General features: G+C 42.3%; 1 protein-coding gene across 1 annotated transcript in view; it reads left to right on the forward strand.

Annotated features, from left to right (window-relative positions):
- med13a (mediator complex subunit 13a) overlaps window positions 1-23798 on the forward strand; it is a 136390-nt gene that overhangs the window by 101523 nt on the left and 11069 nt on the right. Inside the window, 11 exon segments of the mRNA XM_034683752.1 lie at window positions 5204-5420; window positions 11352-11382; window positions 11835-11956; window positions 12236-12326; window positions 14305-14516; window positions 14924-15120; window positions 19944-20866; window positions 21254-21421; window positions 21895-22118; window positions 22681-22870; window positions 23152-23569. Of these exon segments, the coding sequence (XP_034539643.1) occupies window positions 5204-5420; window positions 11352-11382; window positions 11835-11956; window positions 12236-12326; window positions 14305-14516; window positions 14924-15120; window positions 19944-20866; window positions 21254-21421; window positions 21895-22118; window positions 22681-22870; window positions 23152-23569 (2793 nt within the window).

Below are 23798 nucleotides of genomic sequence, written 5' to 3' on the forward strand. Positions count from 1 at the left end.
ATAGAGACTTGAATGTTGGAGGGCCAGAGCCGTTTTGGATATGAGTGGGGAGTGAGTTCCAGAGGGTGGGGGCAGCTACGGAGAAGGCTCTGTCCCCCCAGGTTCGGTGCTTGGTTCTGTGAGGTGGAGACAGGTTGGCATGTGAGGAACGCAGGTTACGGGAAGTGTGATGGTGGAGGAGGTCAGTGAGGTAGGAAGGGGCCTGGTGGTGGAGGGCTTTGTGGGTGAGGAGGAGGATTTTAAACTGTATGCGGTAAGAGACGGGGAGACATAGTTCAGATGAGCTGCATGTGTGAACGCAGCTGATTTCCTAACTCTCTCTGGACCTTTTCCCGCTAGGCTGCTCGTAAAATGCCCCCAAGACGTCCAGGTGAGCCAGTGTTTTGAACGAATAGGGTAAAAGTCAGGAAGTGTCGAGCAAAAACGACTTGATGACAAGTTGCAGTGATATGTAGTAGACTTATTTACACAGACACGGTCATCATTACTGAAGACTTCTCCTCCTCCATGTGCTACCCTGTTCTGCCTCTCAACCATACCAAGCTGCAGTATTTCAAGTTCTGAAAGCAGATTTGAAGGAAAACCTCCTGCTGATAGGTGCATGCATGTGTGGCAGGCGAGTTCCTGGACATATTGGAGCATTAATGTTAGTAAATTATCTAGAAAATGTCAGTAGTGATCCATTACCAAAACACATCAGCCCCCCAGTAATTCAACCTCTCCCCCCCTCCTGTTCATACGCCTTTAAAGTGTTAACACTGCCAGTTCCAACTTCTGCTTTAGAGTGGTAAGGAATTACTCTGTGCTGCTGGCAAAGAGTAAACCCTCGGTCCAGCAAAGCTAACAAAATGTTGAGGATTAGTGTTCCCCTATCACACAATATAAGGTTGTTTCTTTTGATTTTAAAGATAAGATAAAAACACATAAAAAGGCAATTTCATATAAAATGAATGGTTTCTCCGACACACTCTGGCAGACACAGAAAGTCTTCAGGGCCCAAGCTGAGCTGCAGCTAGCTTCCACTTGGCTTGTTCTTAGATGAGGTATAAGTGCACTAAGCTAGGTAAACAACAGTTAGAGCAGCATTTTGCATTCAAATAGGGTTAGTGATATAGCCTGGAGCTGTGTAATAAAAGTAATATGTAATTTTTTTTTGCAGCACGTATAATAGAGAGCTTCTCTGTTACAGCTGTTACTTAAATGTAGATATTGAAAGTGATGTTCGGGGGGAAAAGTGGTGTTGGGACATCGCAAACATTCAGGAAACCAGAAAAAAATGATTGATTTTAAAGAGCGATGATGCTAAACCCACCTTCTCCTCCTCTCACATTCTCTCCCTCAGATCCCTCCACCTCACTCCCCCTCTCTCATTCCTCTGTGTCAAAATGTTCGGTATAGCGCTTAGCTGCACACAGCATGTTAATCTCTTGCTATGTGCCCTTTTGACATCATACATCACCAATGTGCAGGGCCAGCATCGATTCCTAGAAGCACATACACCAGAAGCGGGAGAGAGTGATGGTGGGGTTAGATAAAGATAAAAACCTCAGCTATTGTAACACAGCTGAAGCTGAAAGAAACTGTCTGCTGGCTGTCAGTTTGGCATGCACAGGAGACAGACTAGCACCAAGAAGGAGCTGCTAGCAAGGAGGAGAATCACAGAGCGAGGGGGGAAGGAGGGGGTTGTCCAATGTGAAGGCAGGCGGAGTGACCAGCAGGCCGTAGGGTGGACGTAGCAGGAATTAGCAGCAGCGGGGTTACGCAATCCCAAGGGGCCAGCCGCTTGGACGGGCTATTCTAGTGAGCTGTAATCCTCCGGGCCACAGCTCTGAATGGCGGCTAATCTCTGGCCCAGGCCACTGCACACCATCACCTCACATCAGAGCCGGACAGGCATGACGAGAGGACAGAAGTACAGAGGAATATAGGAAGGCAGTGAAGGGGAGGGATAACACATAAGTTGGGTCAGTCCCTCCTCTCCCATTGAGTGGCAGTAGTGTTTTTTTTTACTACTCCCTCTCTACTCTGTTACACATATGGAACAAGTAGGCCACAGTCGTAGTCACATAAGAGATTTTGATGTCCCAGTAACAAGTGATGAATGTGTCTGTCTGAAAGTGTGTGAGCCATCAGTGTGGCAGTCAGCACGTCTCCATAAATCTGCTAGAAATGTAATTGTCTGACAACAAACATGATGCATCCACTTCTGCTGCATGACAGCTGTCAGGGTAGTTTGCAATCGCTGCCATTTCTGTTTCTGCAGATAAATATGGCAGCAACTGTGACATATGATATCAGGCAGCATTGGGCCAAAACAGAGCTGTTGATGAAATGTAGATGTTAGGTTTCTGATACTCTACTCACACACAACTTTCCTTTGTATCTGATCAGAGCGCTCTTTTGATAATATGAGCTTGTAACACACTCTGTGAATGAACAAAGTGTTTATCGCTTGTCTGTGAAGTAATCTCTTATGGTTGTCCGGAGTAAGGCAACTGAATTGTTCAAAGAAAAAGAACAATAATGTAACAAATGGATTTTCTTCTGTACTGCGATATAGAAAACATCCCTTCTACTTTAACCAGTCTAAATTCAAGCTTCTCATCCGCTCTCAGGCACCTGAATGAAAAAATAGAAGGGGAGACCAACATTTTTCACATGTGTTGAGGTTGTGTTATAGACAAGTGATCTAGTGTTCAAATTAGGGCCGAATCGAATTCAAACCGACATCATGATGTAATAGAATGCAATTTTCAAATCACAAAGGCTGCGATTAAAAAAAAAAAGTTTCATGTACACAGACGCAGCCTTACGTGACATGCATGCAGTAGGTGGCCGTAATGCACCTTTCAGCTGGTTTGCCGACGGCCAAAAATCTCCGAAGAACGAGACACATGCGAGCGGGGGGATGAAGAAAACAACTTCGGCCACGTTGATTTTTGATTTGTTGATTTGTTTTGACATCTTTAAAAATGGCCTCAGCAGAAGAACCAATCATATTGAGGCGTACAAAATAATCAACGCGCTGAATATCAACATGTGGAGCAGGCTTATAAATAATCTCCGCAGACGCAGAATCAGTGAAGACTTAGACAACATGTGGATTTACTGCAACAGGACAACTGAACAGAATCATATTTTAGACTCACAGTGTCCAGTTTTCTGTCTGCTCGTTCTTATTGAGAACAATGAGCATGTTTACGTGGTCAGGTGTCAGCCAGGAGCGCAACCGGATCAGAATCAGTCCGGCAGCAGAGAAAAACGAGACCTGTCACTCAGCCGCAGCCCCCAGCTGAGCGTCTCCTCTGTGAGCAACACCTTCAGTCAGCTGTTCACATCTAAACATGCTTTAAACTTAAAACACTTGTTTGGCAGAATTTTGTTAATTAGTTGTGGTGAACGCTTACAAGAATGCAAGTCAAAATATTAGTAAGTTTACAACTGTCATTGAAGTAGATAAATAAACCGTCTTTCATATTAATTCATGCTTCATTTGCCTTTATCTTAACATAAGTCTAGCCTATGAGAAAGAACAGTTTGTGTATAATAAATCTGATATTGTTTATTATAATACAGATTGATTTATTGCTTGTTTTTGTTGAAAAATACATGAGAAGAGGACCGTACAAATAATTGCATATTAAATCGCAATTGCAATATTAAGGAAAATAATCACAATTAGATTACTTTCCAAAATCGTTCAGCCCTAGTTCAATTGCATGCTTGATCTGTGTTGTAGGTATTAAATGAGGAGTAGAAAATTCAGTTTAAAATCATTTTACTCACATTTGGGGTTGCAAGGGGGTGGAAAGTTTCCCATAAATTTCCATGAGAAATTAAGCTGGGGAATTTTTTGAAATATTCCAAATTGGAAATTATGGGAATTTATGGTAAATACTGGGAAATTAATGGAAAGGTATCATATCCAAGCATAAATATTTGTTTTGTTATAAGCAGACATCCATCCAAAATAATACAATTAAAACAGATTTATTTGTAAGTTTAAATGTATCAAGTGTTAGATATTTTATTGAACAATCAATTCTTTCATTGAAGAACAAAAACATGAATGTTGAGTTAAATATTACTCATCCCCCCAACCCAACCCATTCAAAAATTAACGCAAGTCCGATTCAAAATGTTAAATGAAGAGAGCCCCTCTCCCTCCAAAATAGTCCGATTCAACATGCAAATAAAAAGTACATGTAGGGGGCGTGGTCTCAATAGCCCTGCAGTAAGCAGTGTGCTATCTGCATGTGATTTGAGGAATAGTATAGATATTCAACTGTACTTGCATGAAATCTGGTTGTTTTAGTCAGGATTATGCTAAAATAGATTTTCCCCAATAATATTTGAGTTCCCTATTAAGGGCCAACCTTCAATTTAGTAAATTCCTGGTTCTTTCCTGTTTATTCCTATGAAAAGTTTCCAACTTTGAAAATTCCTGGAATTTTGCAACCCTACTCACATTGAATTGTACATCACTTTAGAAAATACTGCAAAGGGCTGCAAAACATGAACACTGAACCAAAGAGGAGCAATATAATATCATCATCTCTTTGAACATATGTATTTTGTAAGCATGCAGTTTTTGTATGCATGAAAGCTTTGATGATGTGATCTTCCAAACCTGCTGATTTAGAGAACCGACTAAAAAACGTCTCCCCCTTGTGATCAAAATCTAACCATAGTTGTGATCAGTACTATAAATTCCCACACTTGATATTAATGGGTTAATCTGAATTCCAACCCTGTAATACTAACCTTTTTGAAGCGATAGTTTACCGTCTGGGTCAGCCAGTTTTCTGACACAGCTCTATTAAGTGAGCCACCAAAAGGAGACACTCTGCAGCAAACCTGCTTTGTAAACAGTCCACATGTGCAGCCACAGCATTAACCAGCGAAGAGGCGAGGTACCGTAAATAATGAGAATACACACACCAAGAAGCTCCTTCACCTCACTGCGTGCCTGTCTCCAGTGTACAGCTGTGACAGACTGATGTTGTGTGCATATTTACAGACAGGTGATATACAGGCACTGTATGCACAGTGGTCAGTTCACTGTGTGCTCTGTTTTTGCAGCTGTACAGTCACATGATGTGTCAGTAATTTTACCTGACATCACACATCCTGCACATGCACGCTCTATACATTGTGCAGACTAGTCCAAAGTCCTCACACCTCATCTCTCCTGTCTCCTCAGGGTGATGTCCACATCCAAATGTCCTCTGAAGGTATCCGAAGAACGCGTCCAGATGTATCGAGCCAGGAGGAACCAGTACCTGTCTGCTGCCATAACTGACGGAGATCACGAACCGGAGGTGGACCCTTACGCCTTCGAGGAGGGAGACGTCAAATTCACATTTTCCAACAAGAAGGATAAATCAGGAGGGGAACGTGAGCCAGGAAAGAAACATAAGGTAAGGAAAGCCGAGAGAAAGTGTGAAGTGGAGTGCCACCATCCTGTGAAAATGTGCACAGATGTTGGTCATGTAAAATGGTACGCCATGGCTCAGTTGTAATGCTTTGTCTTATGTTAACTTAACGTTGTACAGATGGAACGAAAACAGGTTTTGCAACTTGTTTCCATAACAACAACCTGCAGGACCTCTCTAAATTGGCAAACATTACCTAACTATCAAACATCGAACTGCAGATCCCCCACACCAAATTTTCACAGAGATATATGCATCTTGTTTTGATACACGTGTTACCTTAAGATCATTGATTTCCTTGTCTTGATGGTGGTTTGATTCAAAAATGGTGTTATTAAGGTGGAATTTGGACAGTTGTTATGAAGTTTTAACTTAATTATTAACCTCAAACACAGTGACAGACATGCCTCATTGTTTTGAGGACATCCTGTCACAATGGCCATACTGGCTTAAGATCACATGCAGTGTACTTCATCCAGTGATAGATCATGCCACAAGAAATGGAGATGAATCAAGAGCATAGTTAGTGGTGGGATATTTATACAGCTCAGTTGCTTCTTGCAATGCTGCTGTTTCTTGTCATAAATTCAACTTCTGTATTTAACTTGACACTTTGACATTTCTCTATCGTGTCTAGTTGACCTGAAAACAGTCCCCGCCGAACTCTGCTCGCTCTGGAAATAAGCCACGCACGGTGCCTTTTCCAAGTTGGCTGCTTTCGATCGAGCTCTCAGCGACACCCCATTGGATTTATTGCAGTTTGAAAAATGCTTAGCGCTGTGCAGCCTCCCTAAAAGGCAGCACAGACAGTAACCACTCCATCCATTTCTCCTTACTAGTTGCCAGAGGGCAAAAAAAGGGAACAAGAGGACTGATTTTAAGATCAGGGAGCAGGCGAGGTAGAAAAATAGGCCATCAGCGGCATCCTCAGCAATACTGCACTAAAAATAACGCAGTAACTGCTTTCCGCTTACATCCGCTTTCGCTGCCCAAGCCTTACAGAACAGGAAGCTATTCCTGAATCACCATTGTTAGTTGAGCCCAGAGGAACACCAAATAGTTAGCCTGTCCAATTTCCTTTAAGTTGTTTTGTTTTTCCTGTTTGATCTGCCATCCTCCCTCCTTCCCCTCCCCACCGTATTCCTGCGCTCTCCCTCAGAGGTTGTTGGCTCAGGCTCCAGACAAGGGCCACCTGTTAGCTTGGGATCGCCCCCAGCATTGAAAAGGAGATTCAACGTGTGTGTGTGTGTGTGTGTGTGTGTGTGTGTGTGTGGGTGTGTGTGTGTGTGTGTGTGTGTGTGGTGTGTGTGTGTGTGTGTGTGTGTGTGTGTGTGTGTGTGTGTGTGTGTGTGCTCTCATTCCTTGGCTGCGTGTCTGCATCAGGCTTCACAGAGCCTGGAGTCTAACCACGGCAACAAACCTGGCTCACTGGACCATTAAGCTTAAAAAGCACACTCAAATATTTTGCTTCTTTGGGTCCCTGCGGTCTGTGCTGAAAATGTAAGGGTGAAGGAAGCTCTCAGTGGAGTGGAGAAGTCCCTAAAGAGCGCTCTGTGCAATGGAGCCAGTCCACTGTCTGCTTTATGCTGCGTGTGGGTGTGTGTGTATCCACCAGATGTGTGCAGGGGTTCCTCCCCATGTTTTATACCACAGAGTTTGGGCCTCTCATCATGAGTATCTTTTGACTCTATCAGTAGCTGCAGGAAACCTGACCCAGCACATGGCTGATGTGGAATGAAACCTGGATCAAAAATGTAACGATACACTGAACTCATAAGATTCACAATGCTGATTCATCACATTTTTACAGGGTGTAACACCGTACATGTTCAAGCTTTAAGAAGAGATTAGCTCATAAAACTGTTATTTGTTATTTTGTTTGACCTTTTTTACTGCTTACATCTAGGTACCATAAGGTGCATTTCGACCAAGAGTTCCGGGGTCTTTTAGCCCCCATAACTACTTTCCCCGGAACTAAAAGGTTCCTGTGCCCGCATTGTTGTCTGCGTTTCGACCGCGGGCTGAAGTCCCGGGTAGATTGTGCAAATCAGGCCAGTGACGTATGGAGAAAAAAAATTGTATTCAATAATATTTTGAAATCTTAATAAAAAACTAAAACTAGTATGCATTCCAAGGAACTCCCTCTGTGTTTTCAACAACTGTGTAAACTCCACAAACATCGTTACTTTCAACTGAAAGTCCCAGGACCTTTGAAAAGTACTACCCCCGAAGCAGTGGGTATTCAGGGGGGAGATTATTACCCCTGAACTAAATTTAGACCCTGGTCCTCTCGGTCGAAACGTACGTAGTTCAGGGGTAAGTCCTAGTTCTGGGGTAAAGTTCCTGTGGTGGAAAAACACCTTTATTTCCCATTTTGAAAACAAAGTGCTTTATTTTAGCAGGAGGTTGATGCACTGCTGCCAAAAGGTAAAGTTATGGAGTAAATGAAAATAGATAAAATAACAATAAACAGTAGCGGTGTATGGTAACACAAATTTGGTCGGGGGAACCTAATTTGACCTTTTTAAACATTTTAAATTAACATAACAAAGACAATGTATAATAGAAATAATAGAATAGATAAAAAATAGACCAATACAGGATCCTAAATCCCCTCCAATCCTTCAATGCAGGTACATTTTCCTTTAGTGAGAAACATTTCAGAGGTCTGTTCCTCACTAGATGGGTTAATATTGGAGCTAAATAGCCAAGTCATTAAGAAAAACTAGTGCGGACTTATTATTGTTTTGAGTAGTTGAAGCTTCTGTCTCCTGCTGCTCTGTCTGCAGAGCTCTGCGAGGTCGGGCTGACACACAAACATATGCACGCGACATAGGAAAGTCACACGCCACTGTTTACTACTCTAAATGTCAAGCTACTCAGCTGAAACTGGGTTCTCCGCGACTAATTAAATATAAATTAAATGTAAATATGAAAATATAACTATTTAGACTTCAAGAGTTTATGACAGAGCTACTGACTGAAAACTCATTTTAATTCTGTTTTCCTATGGCCACTGCAAGAGGCTTGATATTTATTTTTTTCCCCGCCAAAAGCATCTGCTGAGCCAAAAGTGTTTCCTCAGATGATTCTGCATCTGTGAATGAAAAAGACAGTAATGTAACTATTTACTGCTTTCTGTGCATTAATGCAGTGAAAAACAGTTCCAGGGTTTTGACGAAACGGTCTGTCAAACTCAGGGTCTTTCTGGATCATGGTTCGAAACATCTCTTTAAAGGGCGGCGGCCTTTCGTTGCACGCTGTTCACACTATTAAAGCTCCGACTTCTGCTTGCTGTAGAGTGCAGTGATGGTGTGACTGTATGCGAGCAACAGTCTATAAAACCCACAGACCGTAGACTTATTGGCCTTGCTGCAGCCATGTGACATGTGCTGTCAAAGGAGCATCAACCAAACTATAACACAGAAGTGTGCGTGTGGGTGACATGTGTCAGGGACTGATGTATGAAGTGGAGGGGGGAAAAAGTGATTTGATGCTTTCATTGCAGGCGGCCCTGTAGACTTCAACAAGCTTTTTGCAATAGTAAAGACTCAACACACACTTTCCACCCAAGGCAGGTTATTGATAAGGGGTTAAGGCATCATTATGCACCTATAGATTGTGACCTAGCTGCGGATTTTGTGCACCACTGTGGATTGGTCCTTTAAGGGACAAGTTTAAAGTCTGCGTTACTCAGAGAAAAGCCCTGGAGCATAATGAAATCAATGGCTGGGACATAACATTCCGGCTCCCCAGCTAGGACTGCTCAGCACACAGTGTGCACACAACCCATCAGAAGAAACCCGCGCGCACCCACACACACCATACACACCAATACACACACACACACACACACACACCACACACACACACACACACACCACACACAACACACCACACACCAACATCACACACACCAAGGCCAGTCCTCCCACATATTGAGTCTGGGTGGAGCCTAAGAGGCTATTCCTGGATTCATGATTTCACTCTGATCACACTGGAAATCTCATTTGCCACATTGGAGGCAAACAGACTCCTTTCTTTGTTCTTCTGCTTTATTTCTTTCCTTCTTTCTCTTTATTTATTTTTTTTATAATAATTTATTATTTTTTTCTGCCTTTGTTGGAGGAAAAGGAAACCACCTCTTTTACGTCTGTACGGCTGTTGATGTCCCTGTTACGTTTGTATATTTCCATCCTCTGTTTGGGATGTATCCCAACTCAGTCCAGTAACGTTTGATTTTTATCACTGTTTCATTGCTTTGAACTCTAAGGAATTCATATACCCACATGCTAACAGTGTGATGAAACAGACTCCCCGCACACACACCTGCACTTCTCCTCTCTGGATACACACAGCAGCTTGTCCTGCTTGTTTCTGCTCCTCTCTGCTGTACATGTCAGCTCCTTTACATTTCTCCATCAGCCGCAGTTTTATAAAGAGGCCCTGCAAACACAACTTGTGTTTGAAAGTTATATTGCTGGTTTTGTTGTCTCATCCCTCAATGTGTGAGGATGCTTGTTAGTGATGTAGTGCATTTAAACAATTCAGAGTTGAACTACTGCAGATTCACATCGGCTGCATTCAAATCCTAAATCTCTCTCTCTCACTCACTCACTCACTCACTCACTCACTCACTCACTCACTCACTCACTCACTCACTCACTCACTCACTCACTCACTCACTCACACTCTCTGACTTGCAACACATGCACAAAGCGTAAAGAGTCGGGGGAGATCATCCAATAGTTTATCCCCTGCCGGCTGTGATCTTGCAAAGATAAAGAAAAAAAAAACGCTCAAATGTTTGGCAAGTATACCTGAGCACCTGTCCAAGTCTGGTTCATGTGTGGGAAACACTGAACTCTTTGTAGCCCTTATCAACTCCAACACAAAGCCTCACCCTGATTAGGTTGCTGTAATATTGTAAACAACCAGTGTTTCCCTCTCATAGTTGCCACTTGGGCTGACAGCCTTGATAAATAAAGGATCACTAAAGTCTATTTAGCATACATTAGCATGTTTTATGTTTTGATCACCTGCAGAACAACTTTGACATCAGAGATAATTAATTGGACACTCTCCATGTGCTCTTGCTCCTTGCATGTGTTCATCCTGCCTACACATAGAGGGGGAATGGACAATCACACATGCAAGAGTGAGAGTGAGTTACTGTCTTTTGTTAGCACCCCTCTTAATGGGACCTCTCATTTGAGTCACACATCTGTGATGTTTGGTAAAAGGTTGTGAATAAGCTTGTTACTGAAGTTGTTTTCAAAAGCTGCATCATAATCAACAAGTTCAGGAAGGTTCAACACTGGAGCAAAAACTGAAGCATGAATGAAATCTAAAAATAACCTTGTTATATACTCAAGGTGACTATAAATACTGCTGATGAGAAACTAAAAGATCAGACACACACACACACAGACAGAAACAAGCACAGGTGTGTGTGTGGTTTTAGAGGTGATTCAGAGCAGTGATTTAATTTATTTTACCTTTATTTTACCAGGATTATTCCCTTTAAAATACAAAAACCTCTTTTGTAAGGGAGTCCTAGTCAGGACAGCAGCATAGATCAATAGATGATCAGTGTTCAACAGTGAAATATGTGCATACACTGGTGAGATGATCAAGCTGATGAATAAATATAGTTTGAGAGTCAACTCCTAAATAAATTTGAGAATGAGTTTAAATGATAAAAAAAAGGTTAAATGAGCAGTAACCTTCTAGAAACAGGCTAGTCTTCCTCTTCTTTCATTCTGTGAGAACACTGACAGCTCCACTGCTCATACTGGATCTGAATTATGAGCTTTGATTCATCGAGTCTCCAGTCCATGATTGATCTACCTGCTCCTGTGTGTATGTCTAGCTTTGTCTGAGTGTAACCTTCTCAACTTTTCTGTTTCCTCACAGGGTGAAGATGGAGGAGCAGGGCCAGCAGATGGTAAGGCGCTTCTTGATTTCCTCACAACATCCCTTTTGCTTTTTTATTATTTGGTTCCTTGACTAAATCAATTCTAGTCATACTGGCACCCTCAGAAGACCGACACAATACTGTTGTTTATCCACATCTAGAGAGAGAGCATACCAATATAGAAAAGATACATTCACTCTCATTTCAGTCTCCATAAAAAGTAGTCTCATTCGGTAAATAAGGAAGAGTCATTCTCAATACATTTCAATTTAAATCCCATGGATTGGATTTGTCATGCCATGAGCGTTTCAATAATTGAATTTAGAACATCAGCTTTCTGAATTGGTTGAATAGAGAGCTGATAGAAGCCAATTCAGGTAACTAGTTTTCATAAGAGTCCCAGCTCAGTCAGCTTTACTGCTTTTAAGATGTGGATAACAATGAATACACAGATAGTGTTAACAGTGACTCTGTTTGTGCAGATGCTCAGCGGGCGGCCGCTCACAACCGCATGGCTTCCACCAGCCTGATCCACGAGACAGACCTGGTGGTGTCCATCAACGACCTGGACAACCTCTTCAACTCGGACGAGGATGATCTGGCGGTTAGTAGAGACCTTGGCTCACACTGCAATGAGTATCTGATTACACAGAGCGTGGTCTGGCACACGCTCTGTGGTGCTGTGTGTGTGTGTGTGTGTGTGTGTGTGTGTGTGTGTGTGTGTGTGTGTTTGTGTATCTCAGTCAGCATTCATGTGTTACAGAAGCATCTTGCAGGGTGTGAGAAATATGAAAGCGTTCATATTAAAGGAACAATATTAAGTGATGCTTTGATTTACCTGAATGATCAGGTGCTGATGCTCTTTGTTTCTTCTCTTAAACAGCCCGGCTCCAGGCGACCGATGAATGGAACGGACGATAAATTTGGCAGCAAAGAACCAAAGCCATCTACTTTGGACCCCGTCTCCTGCATTAGTATGTATCTCTACATCTGTCTCCCTGATGCGCTGTGACTCTTTAAACTACAAGAATGGATTTACCTCAAGTGTTAATCTAGAGCCAGATCCCTGTGAGACCCTTGAAAATTAAGAGTGGTTGACTGAGATTTCTCCACAAGTCGCTTGGTTTTGAACACAGTATTCCCCCTGCTCATAATTTCACTTGCTAAGTGTATGGCTTTATATCCTTTATATCCACTAATTAGAACTAAGGCTTTAAATACTAATGCATCGTTGATGCTCACTCTTGTCTTGGCCACCTAGTGGTGGAAAATAAGACTATTTGCAGCTTCTCGTCTCATTGCCTCCTCTGTAACTCTCTCTTTCCTCTCTGTGCAAACACTTTCCTCAGAGTTTAATCCAGTGTGTTAACCTGAACAAACCTTTACCAGACACTATCTTCACTCATTTTTTATCCTTTTAGTTATTTATTTATCTGAGCTGAGGGGCTCTAAAGTGGAGCTAAAGAGAATTTAAGGACGTTGTATATTTTACTGTGAGGTAAATTGGTCTCACATCAACCGTTTTGCCTCACTTTTATGAACAGATACCGTGCATTCCTGACTCATTTACCATAAAAAGTGTTTGTTAGACCCCTGGAAGCCTCATGTAATTACAAAAAGTATTGGCTAAGGATATTCCTGATGTAGTCTCTTTATATAGAGAGTTGTTGTTAGAGAGTGATGATGAAAGCAGACAAAAGGAGGTGCTTCTGTATTTAACCACCTTTCAGCTTTGAAACTCTGCTGTTGGTGTATTTATTCTGTAGATAAATAGATATATCTTGACTTGTAACCAAACAATTATGCAGAGATAACAGAGACAAGTGATGTAAACAATCAGTAGGCGGAATTTCTATTGAACTTAAAGCCCTACTAATTAGTCTTCCTCTGTTTCATAGTTAGATGCCAGCTGCCAGTGAAGACAGCTTGTTGTCTCAGTTTGTTGCAGAATAGCATGAAAGACAAATACAACAGCACGCATCTTAACAGAAGCTGTAGTTTCAATCAGCTTAGTCTTAACAGCTTAAAACGACACATCATACTCTCGCATTATGTCATCAACAGAACTCAAATTGATGACTGAACAAGTGTTATCTTGTTAAGTGTTATCTTAAAGAAAGGTTATTGTCTCTAAGTGTTGTTTGAGTGGATAGCATCAGAAGCAGAATATAATTGAGTTTATCTCTATCATTATGATGTATAGCTGTATAAGCCATATGATTAAAGCAATAGCTTAGTAATAGACTTTATCTTTAGTGTTTCACTTACATATCATCAGTGCAATGAATGAGAACGCTGAGAAAAAACAGACAAAGAGAAATTATTGTGCAGGCGTAAACTGCACTGCAAATAACACTATGTAGAATCAGAATCAGCTTTAGTGCCAAGTAGGTTTTACACATCAGCAAAGACAACTTAAACTATAAAAACACCAAGTATACAAAATAGGAGCAAAAGTTGCATCCGAGAGCCGCACACTTCTGCAGAAAGGTGCAAGATGATTGTGAGTGCAAAATATATATAATATAAAATATAATAAACAGGCAATTCTTAAATTCAGTGTGTGCAAATGTATTGCAATAGTCTGATGTAGAACCTTGCAAGAGAGTCTATGTCAGGTGAGGGGTGAGGATTTGGGCCAGGGTCTCAAAGAGAGCAGTCATTGGTTCAACTAATTTTCATCCATATCAATAGAAAGATATCAATCAGTGCTATTTTATTCAGATTTTTAAAAAAGTATAATAGGAAGGGTTTTTTTTTTTCTGTCTCCACTTTTACAAAGTCAATCCTCCTGCTTACACTGTCATTAAATGTTCTATTGGTCGTTTAAAAATTCTATTAAACTTCCTCCAAGAACAGACTCGAGACATTCCTCCTGCACTTGTTGCTTTTCTAACTCATATTAATCCATCTCTGTCATATAGTGATACCCTCTTCTCTCTCTCCCACCAGGCTCTGCAGACCTCCACCAGATGTTTCCCACGCCTCCCTCTCTGGAGCAGCACATCATGGGCTACTCCCCCATGAATATGTGCAGCAAAGACTATGGCAGCATGGAGCACAACACGGGGATGACCTCGCTGGACGGCACCTCATCTCTGAGTGGGCACTTCAAGATCGAGGTGGAGGAGAGCTTCTGCAGCCCCAAGCCATCGGAGATCAAGGTAGGTACAGAGTCAGTAAATCTGTCCGCGTTTACTACGGCGCCAATTACAAGTGACTGAACCAACAGGTGTAATTTACAGTCAGAGCCAGCATGTGTCATAAGTCAAAGTGAGTGATTATTAGTTGATGAGGTGTATGGTCTCTGGGATTATTTGAGGCAGCTGTAAGGCCAGATGGTCATGGCTTCCTGCAGATGAGGAATAGAGTGATTGTTGTGCTCGTTTTTATTGCAAACTGTAACATAAAGGAGTTATTTGGCATTCTTAAAACTGTCTAAAAATAACCAGAAATTTGACCTAGAGCTATATAATTTGAAAATGTAGATGTTGTGGTTGTAGACATCATATTTCATTTTCCACAGATATTTCCCTACCTCACTTTTCCTTATTTTCTGTCCCTATTTCAGGACTATTCATTCGTATTCAAGCCAGAGCTGTGCCAGGCGTTTGTAGGCTGCTCCATGTTCGCTCCTCTCAAGGCGTTACCCAGCCAGTGTCTCCCACCCATTAAAATACCTGAGGACTGCATCTACAGGCCGAGCTGGACCATGGGCCGGGAAATGCTCAACCCTGTGCCTGTAATGACCTTCCTCAACAAGGACAGGTATGCCACTGTTTTCTTCTTACTGAAGTTGTGACGAGAGGCTGTTGGTAAGAGAAGCTGTTTTCACACAGCTAAGAAGTTAAGAGTAAGAGTAACACCACATCTGTGTGTAGGAAGCAGAAAATAATCCACTTAAATCACAGATTAACAGTGTTAACAGTAGTATCAATACTGGGCTCTCTTCTGCGTGCCTTATTTCTGAATAATGGCTTGTATCAAAAAATCTTCCCTAATATTTATCTGGATGATTAGGTAACCCGGGCGCTCTGATGATGAAAAGCCGATGCTCTGCTGGCTGGTTTGCTTTCTGTGTGCAAGAGAGCGTACCATCATACTCTGCTCCCTCTCGGTCCACACACCCTCCGGTCTCTCCCTGGACACCCCCTTAGTAGGCTGCTCAATTTCCCATGCATGGCTGCCCCAGGCGGAGCCGGGAAATGAGTGTAAAATGCCTTCTTGGTGGAGGATGAGGATTATCACTGGAGTGGCGAGATGGGCCCCCACAGCGGCTCCATGCCACCTCACTGCTCAGAGCAGCTTGGAGTCTCTGGCATATCTATAACTGTGCGTCTTAACTAAGCACAGTTACACCTCTGCTGTCCTCCACACACTCACACATGGGAATTTTATTTGTTTTTGTTTCATTACAAACAATCCGGGCGACTAAAGATTGGCAGTGTCATCACAACTCACTCATGAAATCATTACATTAATCGGATGAAGGAAAAAATAAAAGTAGCATTAAAATAAAATAATTTCTTGTCCTGGATCATCTTGTAATATTTGAGAGGTCCTTTTTTTCCAAGATGGTTCATGGGTGAAGTAAGCACCATTTTTTACAATAAAATAATAAAGACATTATTTAAGGTGACAGTAAGATTTCCAGTGGTCTGATATTTTTCATCTTCTATGGTTGCATGTCTCAGAGAAAAGGTCAGTTTTAAACTTGTTTTTATAATTGTATTATGTTTATTTTTAGAACTTTCAAAATAATACAATTATTTGCATTAATTAATTCATCGTTAAAAAAAAAATGAATCCAGAAGAATTTAAGATTAATCACACTGTTGCTTCATATTTCAATTATCACACAATCATAAGTAGCAGTTTTGTTTACATTAGAGGTGTGAAAAAGTACTGATACATCAATATATTGCAATACTTTGACCTCTGATATAATATAGATATTTTTGTAATAATAAAAATTCACATTTTAGCCGAGTTGGAACTAAAATACAACTTCAGTATTTCAAAAACAATAAAGTCAAAAAGTTGTCTTCAATCAAATAGTTTTGACTTAATTTGTCCTTTCAATTTTGCTTAATATTGTGTGATTTACATAAACACCATCTCTAATTTTTTCTTAGTTAACTGTGTAGAATATCGCAATATATCACAATATTGTGATATCCTGATATATCGTGATACTATCGTATCGTGACCCAAGTATCCTGATGCGTATCGTATCATGAGGTTCTTGCCAATACTCACCCCTAGTTTACATGTCAACAGAATCCTGTTTAACATTGTAAGGGATTTTTTATATTTTTTTCTTATTTACATGTCACAAGTAGGATTTGCTACGGGCGTAGGATGTTGTGCAGAGAGACGACACACACATACAGACATCTTAGGTACGTCCCTTCTGTAACTGTACAGACTGCAGTAACAGGAGAGCGTCCTTTTTGATGTAAATGTCAATAAAAGCTGCTAATGTCATTTGGTAACACAGTCTTTATGATCATTCTATAAGATAGGTCATTAACAATGGTCATCCCAAACACAGGACAATTTTTTGTGACTTAATAAAAAAATACTGCTGATTGAGACATCATAAATGTGAGACGAACAGAAGGGGGGAGAGAGAGCAGAGGTTCAGGAGTTTGTGTTTGTGTGTCTGGGGGAGGGGTTGTTTTAAATCAACACTCAGGGAAAGAATAAATTGTAATGAAATGGTGAAGTAATGCATAGACAATTAAACAAAAATGATCCATACATGGTGTTAATTTTGATTCATTAACCAGAGCCTCTAATTAATTATCACCTAGCGGTACTCCATCATAAACTTTATATCTGTTGCATTAATCCAGGAAGTTGAATCTTGCAGGCTCAAGCATGTGTGGCTATTCTTTACCAGGTGAGCAGAGTGTACACTATGATGCTCTTTCTGTTGCAGCTTTAAAAACTATGACATAACTTTCTATGTTATGCTCCATTACATCACATAAATGCACAGCAAGCTTTTCAATCCAAACCAAAAATACAATCTTGTAAACTTGTAAACTAGCCTGGAGCATATGCAAGAGATTTTCTGAGTACGCTTGTGATTGGAAAATGTTTTTGTTTACATGAGAGGCGAGACGTGTCGCTCAAAGCAGGAAAGTGAACTCTCAGCTAAATGTTGTGAAGTAGTCTGGAGGATGCTGGTCTCCCCAGGCTTCACCTGGCTGGTAGTTTTTAAGTGGCTAACCAGTGGCTGTCATGTTGCATAAAAAACAGGTACTTAAATCACTAAACACAGATCCTTTCTCGCCTGCTGTTTCTGCAGCCACTGTCTGCTGAAACTTGACAACACATGGACAGCATGTGCCTCTTTGTGTCAGCAGAAAATTCATGTTCTTTTATTTTATCACGCACAAGAATAACTATGCATAACACGCCTGCCAAATAATGTCACATGGGTACATTACCCACAAGATCCCTTTCTATAAAGAGAAACACCTGTAGTAGACAAGGCACAAGCTGCAGTTCTGTATCTTTCTCCCCATGACTAACTGAACCAATGAAAACTTGTTTGACTCTTCTCACAACAATATTCAAGTGATTATTTAGGGGCTGCTCTGAAACAAAAAAACAGCCTGGAATAAATTCCAAAGCATTTCCTCAGGTATTGTGCAAGAAGACAATGTTTTTGTATAGACAAAAGGTGAGATCTGTTTCCAATATCTAAAAGATAAACGTTCAGTTTAGATTTAATCCAGTAGATTCAGACTAAGCCGAATGTAGTCTTTTTGCAGCAGAATTAATTGCAACTGTGGGGATATACTTCTGTCCGGCGATTATTAGGATTCTTTCTATTACATTTCACTGTTATTACAGCACACTGGAGCATGACAGGAAATTTAAAGCAGAACAAGCAGCAAAGGTTGTCCAATAAAAAGAGAAAATAATCATCCCTCCTCATATTAAAAGTATTAAGAATTGAAGTATGTAATTGGAGTGCTAAGCCTGGTAATATGCAGGGAAGGAGAGGTGTCTGCAAGCTTGGCCAGCATCCAGAGAATCATGGTTAAAGATCATATGACGTTAGGTTTGTGCAGCCTTCGTGTCTGCATCCAGTCTTGGAACGTGCTCTGGCTGCAGCAGAGAAAGTAGTGCCGGGACTTCCTTTTAATGGGTCTGTGCCAGGAGTTGTTCCCCACATATAGCCAGGGACACGATGTGCTCACCCTCTCCCCTGCTCTCTAATACACACACACACACACACACACACACACACACTCCCACTCCCTCTCTCCCCCCGTGCTTCCTCACTGTGGCTTGCCAGCCCAAAAATAAACCTCACCTCAGAGAGACGCTCGTTTAAATGTTTATTGAATGTCTCTATCTCTCTATCTCTCTCTCTCCCTCTCTCTCTCTCTCTCCTCTGCTCCCTCTTTCTTATTCCCTCTCTCTCTTTCTTACTCTGCTTCTCCCACATTCTTGTTCATTCATGTGTAAACGCGTGCAGTCGAAGCCCACTCTGCGTTCCTTTTGTTGCAAATGTGGTGGTGTCCTGCCGCTGTATTACTCAACCTATCTTTACAAATGCAGAGACACAGTTGGATAACAGGACATTGTCATTTGAAGCAATGTACCGAACATTGCTTTTTAGGGAAAGACCTGGAAAAACAACTGTGTTCTAGTGCAGGGTGTCTTCCTTATTTTCATGCCACAGCTAAATGTTCTGTCCTGAAGTTATTTTTATTTACTGTATCTTTACTTTTGGGAACATGAGGGATTGACGGAATTGATACTAAAGGTTCTGATTACAAAACGTAATTTTATGCACAGACCACAGGGTATCATGTCTAACTGTCCACATGGTGTTGTTGTGATCAGTGGGATCTTGTTAAGAACCCTTGGACTCTTCCCCCCTTAGAGAGGGAAAGAGAACAGGGGTGCATTTTCCCTGTCATACTGTCATGTTATGGAAAAACAAACATAAACAAAAACAAGATAAGATTTTTCAAGACTTTTTTATTATGCAAAAGAATTCTGAACTTAAAACAATTTAATTTCTAATAAGGGCAGTGTTTGGCATTTTTTGCATGTAAACAGCATCACAAATAACTCAGTTTTTTATAGGCTGGTCACAGTTAAGGCAAGCTATACTGCTAGATTAGTTTTATCCATGCACAAAAAAAAATATGCAAAGGTAATGTTAAAAAAAAAAAAAGAATTATTCAATGTGTAAATAATGCGTTCTATAATACTCTATAACACAATAATACACCTGTCGATAGTTAGAGATGGACCAAAGTGAGTTATTGCCCAGTCGTTAAGTGTAAATTAAATTACATATCACTCAGATCAAGCGGTAATATACCAGTTTAACAGTTTAAGTGTTTTGCATGGCAGTTTGGACAACTCTGTACATGTTACCGGTTTGATTCTAAGATGAGTCATTCGTAGTAGACACATCTGGCTACTCATTCTTTAGTAACAAATTATATATCCTACTGTCTTGAAACTGAAACTGCACTTTGAAATAGAAAATCTGTGAGAACTCTGTTCATTGGTCTTTAACTTTTCTCACTCATATCCTTCTCTGTCTTTCGTAGTAACATCCCCAGTGTTGGCAGCGCCTTGGACCAGGATTACAGCCAATCCTACACTCCTCAGACCCACACCCCCTTTATGTCAAACAGTGCCCCACCAAGTAACAGTGGTACGGGCATCCTGCCATCACCCGCTACCCCTCGTTTCTCTGCCCCCACACCTCGTACACCGCGAACGCCACGCACACCTCGAGGCCCTTCTAGCGTCCAGGGATCGCTGAAGTATGAGAACTCGGACCTGTACTCGCCGGCATCCACCCCCTCCACCTGCCGACCGCTCAACTCTGTCGAGCCAGCCACCGTGCCCTCCATCCCTGAAGCCCACAGCCTCTACGTCACCCTCATCCTGTCCGAGTCCGTCATGAACCTCTTCAAGGACTGCAACTTTGACAGCTGCTGCATCTGTGTTTGTAACATGAACATAAAAGGAGCGGACGTGGGCGTCTACCTGAGCGACCCTATCAGCGAGGCCCAGGAAGCCTGCAGCTGTGGCTTCAGTGCCGTGGTCAACAGGCGCTACGGTAACGGCTCTGGTCTCTTCCTGGAGGACGAGCTGGACATCATCGGCCGGGGCTCGGACGTCAGCCGAGAGGCGGAAAAACGCTTTGAGGAGCTTCGGCTCCTGTCGCTAGAGAAATGTGGAGTCGGAAGGGGCGACCGAGTCACAGACGAGCTGATTCTCCTCCTGCAGGATCAGTGTACCAACCCTTTTTCACCCATTTCAACACTAGAGCACGACATCGTGATGCGGGGGCCAAGCGGGGCCCCTGTGCCAGCCTGTGTGAGAGTGGAGGAGAGGGACTACCACAGTGACTGCTACATGGCTCTGGAGCACGGCAGGCAGTTCATGGACAACATGTCAGGGGGAAAAGTGGACGAGGCGCTGGTCAAGAGCACCTGCTTACACCAGTGGGCCAAAGAAAACGGTGAGGATGGATCTCTAGAGAGAGAGAGAGAGAGAGAGAGAGAGAGAGAGAGAGAGAGAGAGAGAGAGAGAGAGAGAGAGAGAGAGAGAGAGAGAGAGAGAGAGAGAGAGAGAGAGAGAGAGAGAGAGAGAGAGAGAGAGAGACATTTGATTTGAAGAGTTTTATTAATAAGTACTGACAATTAGGTATTTTATTAGTTATAAAGGTACAGCAGAGTTATGCTGAATACACAAAAAGTTATAAAGATGCACAGTCAACATGATCTTTTTTAACCTTTTCAGTGCTCAAAGATTTATTTACGAAGTGACCGTCATGTCACACCACGTTTTGTGTCTTGTAGTTTCTCATGTGATTAATCGTTATCTCTTTCTCTCCTCTGTTCTCCAGCGGTGGACGTGAGTGCGCTGTGCTCTCAGGACGTGCTGCGGGTGCTGATGTCCCTCCAGCCTGTACTCCAGGACGCAATCCAGAAGAAGAGGACAGTACGGTCGTGGGGCGTTCAGGGTCCCCTCACCTGGCAGCAGTTCCACAAGATGGCTGGACGGGGCTCTTATGGTAAAGCTGTGAGAGGGCTTAGTTTAAGTTTATCCACCTGATACATAGTTCTGAATTTGCAAACATAAAGTTAAGTTTTATTCCATTACATTTCTGTGTTTCCACTAACTGTTAGCTTTAACAGTGTTTGTAAAAGATTCTTGGAAACTTTCAAGTACTTTACTTGAGTACAGCTCAAGCCCACGTCTGTAAAGGTCATAACAACGTGTGGAGTTGTCAGGATGTTTGTGTCTTTTTGGCTTTTAAAGCTGTGGAAGTTGTCAGATCAGTGGGCAGTGTGGTCCCTCTGCTGTTGTCCAGATGTCAGCTCTGTTGGGAGGAGCTGTCACATCGTTTGGTGACCTCACATTCTGATGCACAGCAGAGGGTGGAAGAGGGAGGGAGTGAGGCTGACACCTTACCTGTTAATAACACTCTTTCCTCTCCCCTTGTTTCCCCCTCTCTCTCCCCCTCTCTCCACTGAACTTCCACAGGCACAGACGAGTCCCCAGAGCCTCTGCCCATTCCCACCTTCCTGGTGGGTTATGAGTATGACTTTGTGGTGCTGTCGCCCTTCGGTCTGCCCTACTGGGAGAAACTGCTGCTGGATCCCTTCGGCTCCCAGCGGGACGTCGGGTACCTGGTGGTTTGTCCTGACAACGAGGCTCTGCTCAGCGGTGCCAAGAGCTTCTTCCGTGACCTCACAGCTGTTTACGAGGTAGAGAGTTTAAAGAAGGATGAAGACACCTCAGTGTCGGTGTTATCCAAATGTAACACTGATCTACTGCACTCCTCCTCCACTTTGGCAGTTTACTCTAACCACTAAGGAAATGTTACTCTTGTGCTTATGCCACTCATTTGGGGGTCTTTCCTGTGATGGGTTCTGAACATTTGATATCTCTCTGCTCCTGTTTCTCATCACTTAACATTATTAAAACTTAATCTTAAGCTACTTTTGGTCATTTTTGCCTGAGCTTTTTACAATTTTAGATTAATTAAAACTGTATGAAGCACACAACAACAACAATCTACTGTGGCAACATGCAAGAGATCCTTTTCTCAGAGTAAATAATTCAATAAAATAATAGCCTCTAAGTCCTGATTGAATACCATAAATAACATGTGAACATTTACTCTATGTGATTAATAAAAAAATCATCATCATCATCACCATCACCATCATCATCATTATCATTATTATCATAACCTGCATTTTTCAGATAAAATCTTATAACACTCATGACCTCTGCTACTTTGCCTGAATCTGTGTTTTTCTGCAGTCATGTCGACTCGGTCAGCACCGGCCCATTTCCAAAGGTTACCCTGACGGCATCGTCCTTGTCGGTGGCAATGAAGCAAAGAGCCTTGTGGATCAGCCTGTCAGCGACTGGTTTCTAAAGGCTGCCAGCGGCAACAGTGATGCCTTCACTAAACTCAAACTCTATGCACAAGTGTGCCGCCACAACCTCGGTACGTGTCACTTCCAGCCTGCTGAATTTCTGATTATGCATAGTCCTGGTTCTTCTGTTGCTCAACACTCGGCACAATCAGCTTTGCAGCAGAATTTCCACCTTTGACTCCACTCACTGAAGTTATGAAAAGACTAGCTGGAGAGGGCCTTGACTGCTTGAAAGAGAGCTTGAATTCAGTGTCAGGAAAAGTGTAGTAGAAATGGATTAAATGGAGTGTCTTTTCATTTTCATAAAATGTGTTCATTGACTGACATCTAATGCTGCGGTTTCTCTTTATAGCTCCATACCTCACTTCTCAGCCATTGGACGGGTCTCTCCTCACACAGCCCACTCCCCCGCCTTCGTCCAACCAGTCCTCATCCACACAACTTTCTAGCTCCACCTCCAACTCAGTGGGCCAGCAGGGCCCAGTGAACCCTTCAGGCTCCACCATTCCCAACAACAGCAGCAGCAACAGTGGGTCGACAAACGGCTCGGTATCATCCAACAGCCTGGTGACGTCCTCAGGCCAGCCTGGCAGCGGGATGCCGTCTGCCAAGCCCTCCTCGTTCCCCCCTTTTGGGAGCATGAGCAGCCAGGTCCAGGGAGGAGCCCCTCAGAGTGGACAGCTGGGACAGCAGGCTGGTACCCAGAACACCAGCACCTCAGGGGACAACTCCAGCAGCCAGGCCCAGGGGCCCACAGAGCCTCCCGAAAGGTACTACAGGACACCAGTCTGCACATTATATATGAGTCCTGTGGATAAGTGATTGGAGGCCACTAGAAGCTTTGATCTACTATAACTTGAACATGTATATGTTTTGAATAACTGTACATTACAATAAAATAATAAATGTTCGCACAGTGTTAGTTTATTTTAGTAAAGTTAACAATTATTAAAACTTGGAATAGCTGTTTTAATGCTTGTCTCTGTGTGATCTTGTGTT

This window comes from Notolabrus celidotus, chromosome 5 (genome assembly GCF_009762535.1).
Source record: "Notolabrus celidotus isolate fNotCel1 chromosome 5, fNotCel1.pri, whole genome shotgun sequence".
Classification (NCBI taxonomy): domain Eukaryota; kingdom Metazoa; phylum Chordata; class Actinopteri; order Labriformes; family Labridae; genus Notolabrus; species Notolabrus celidotus.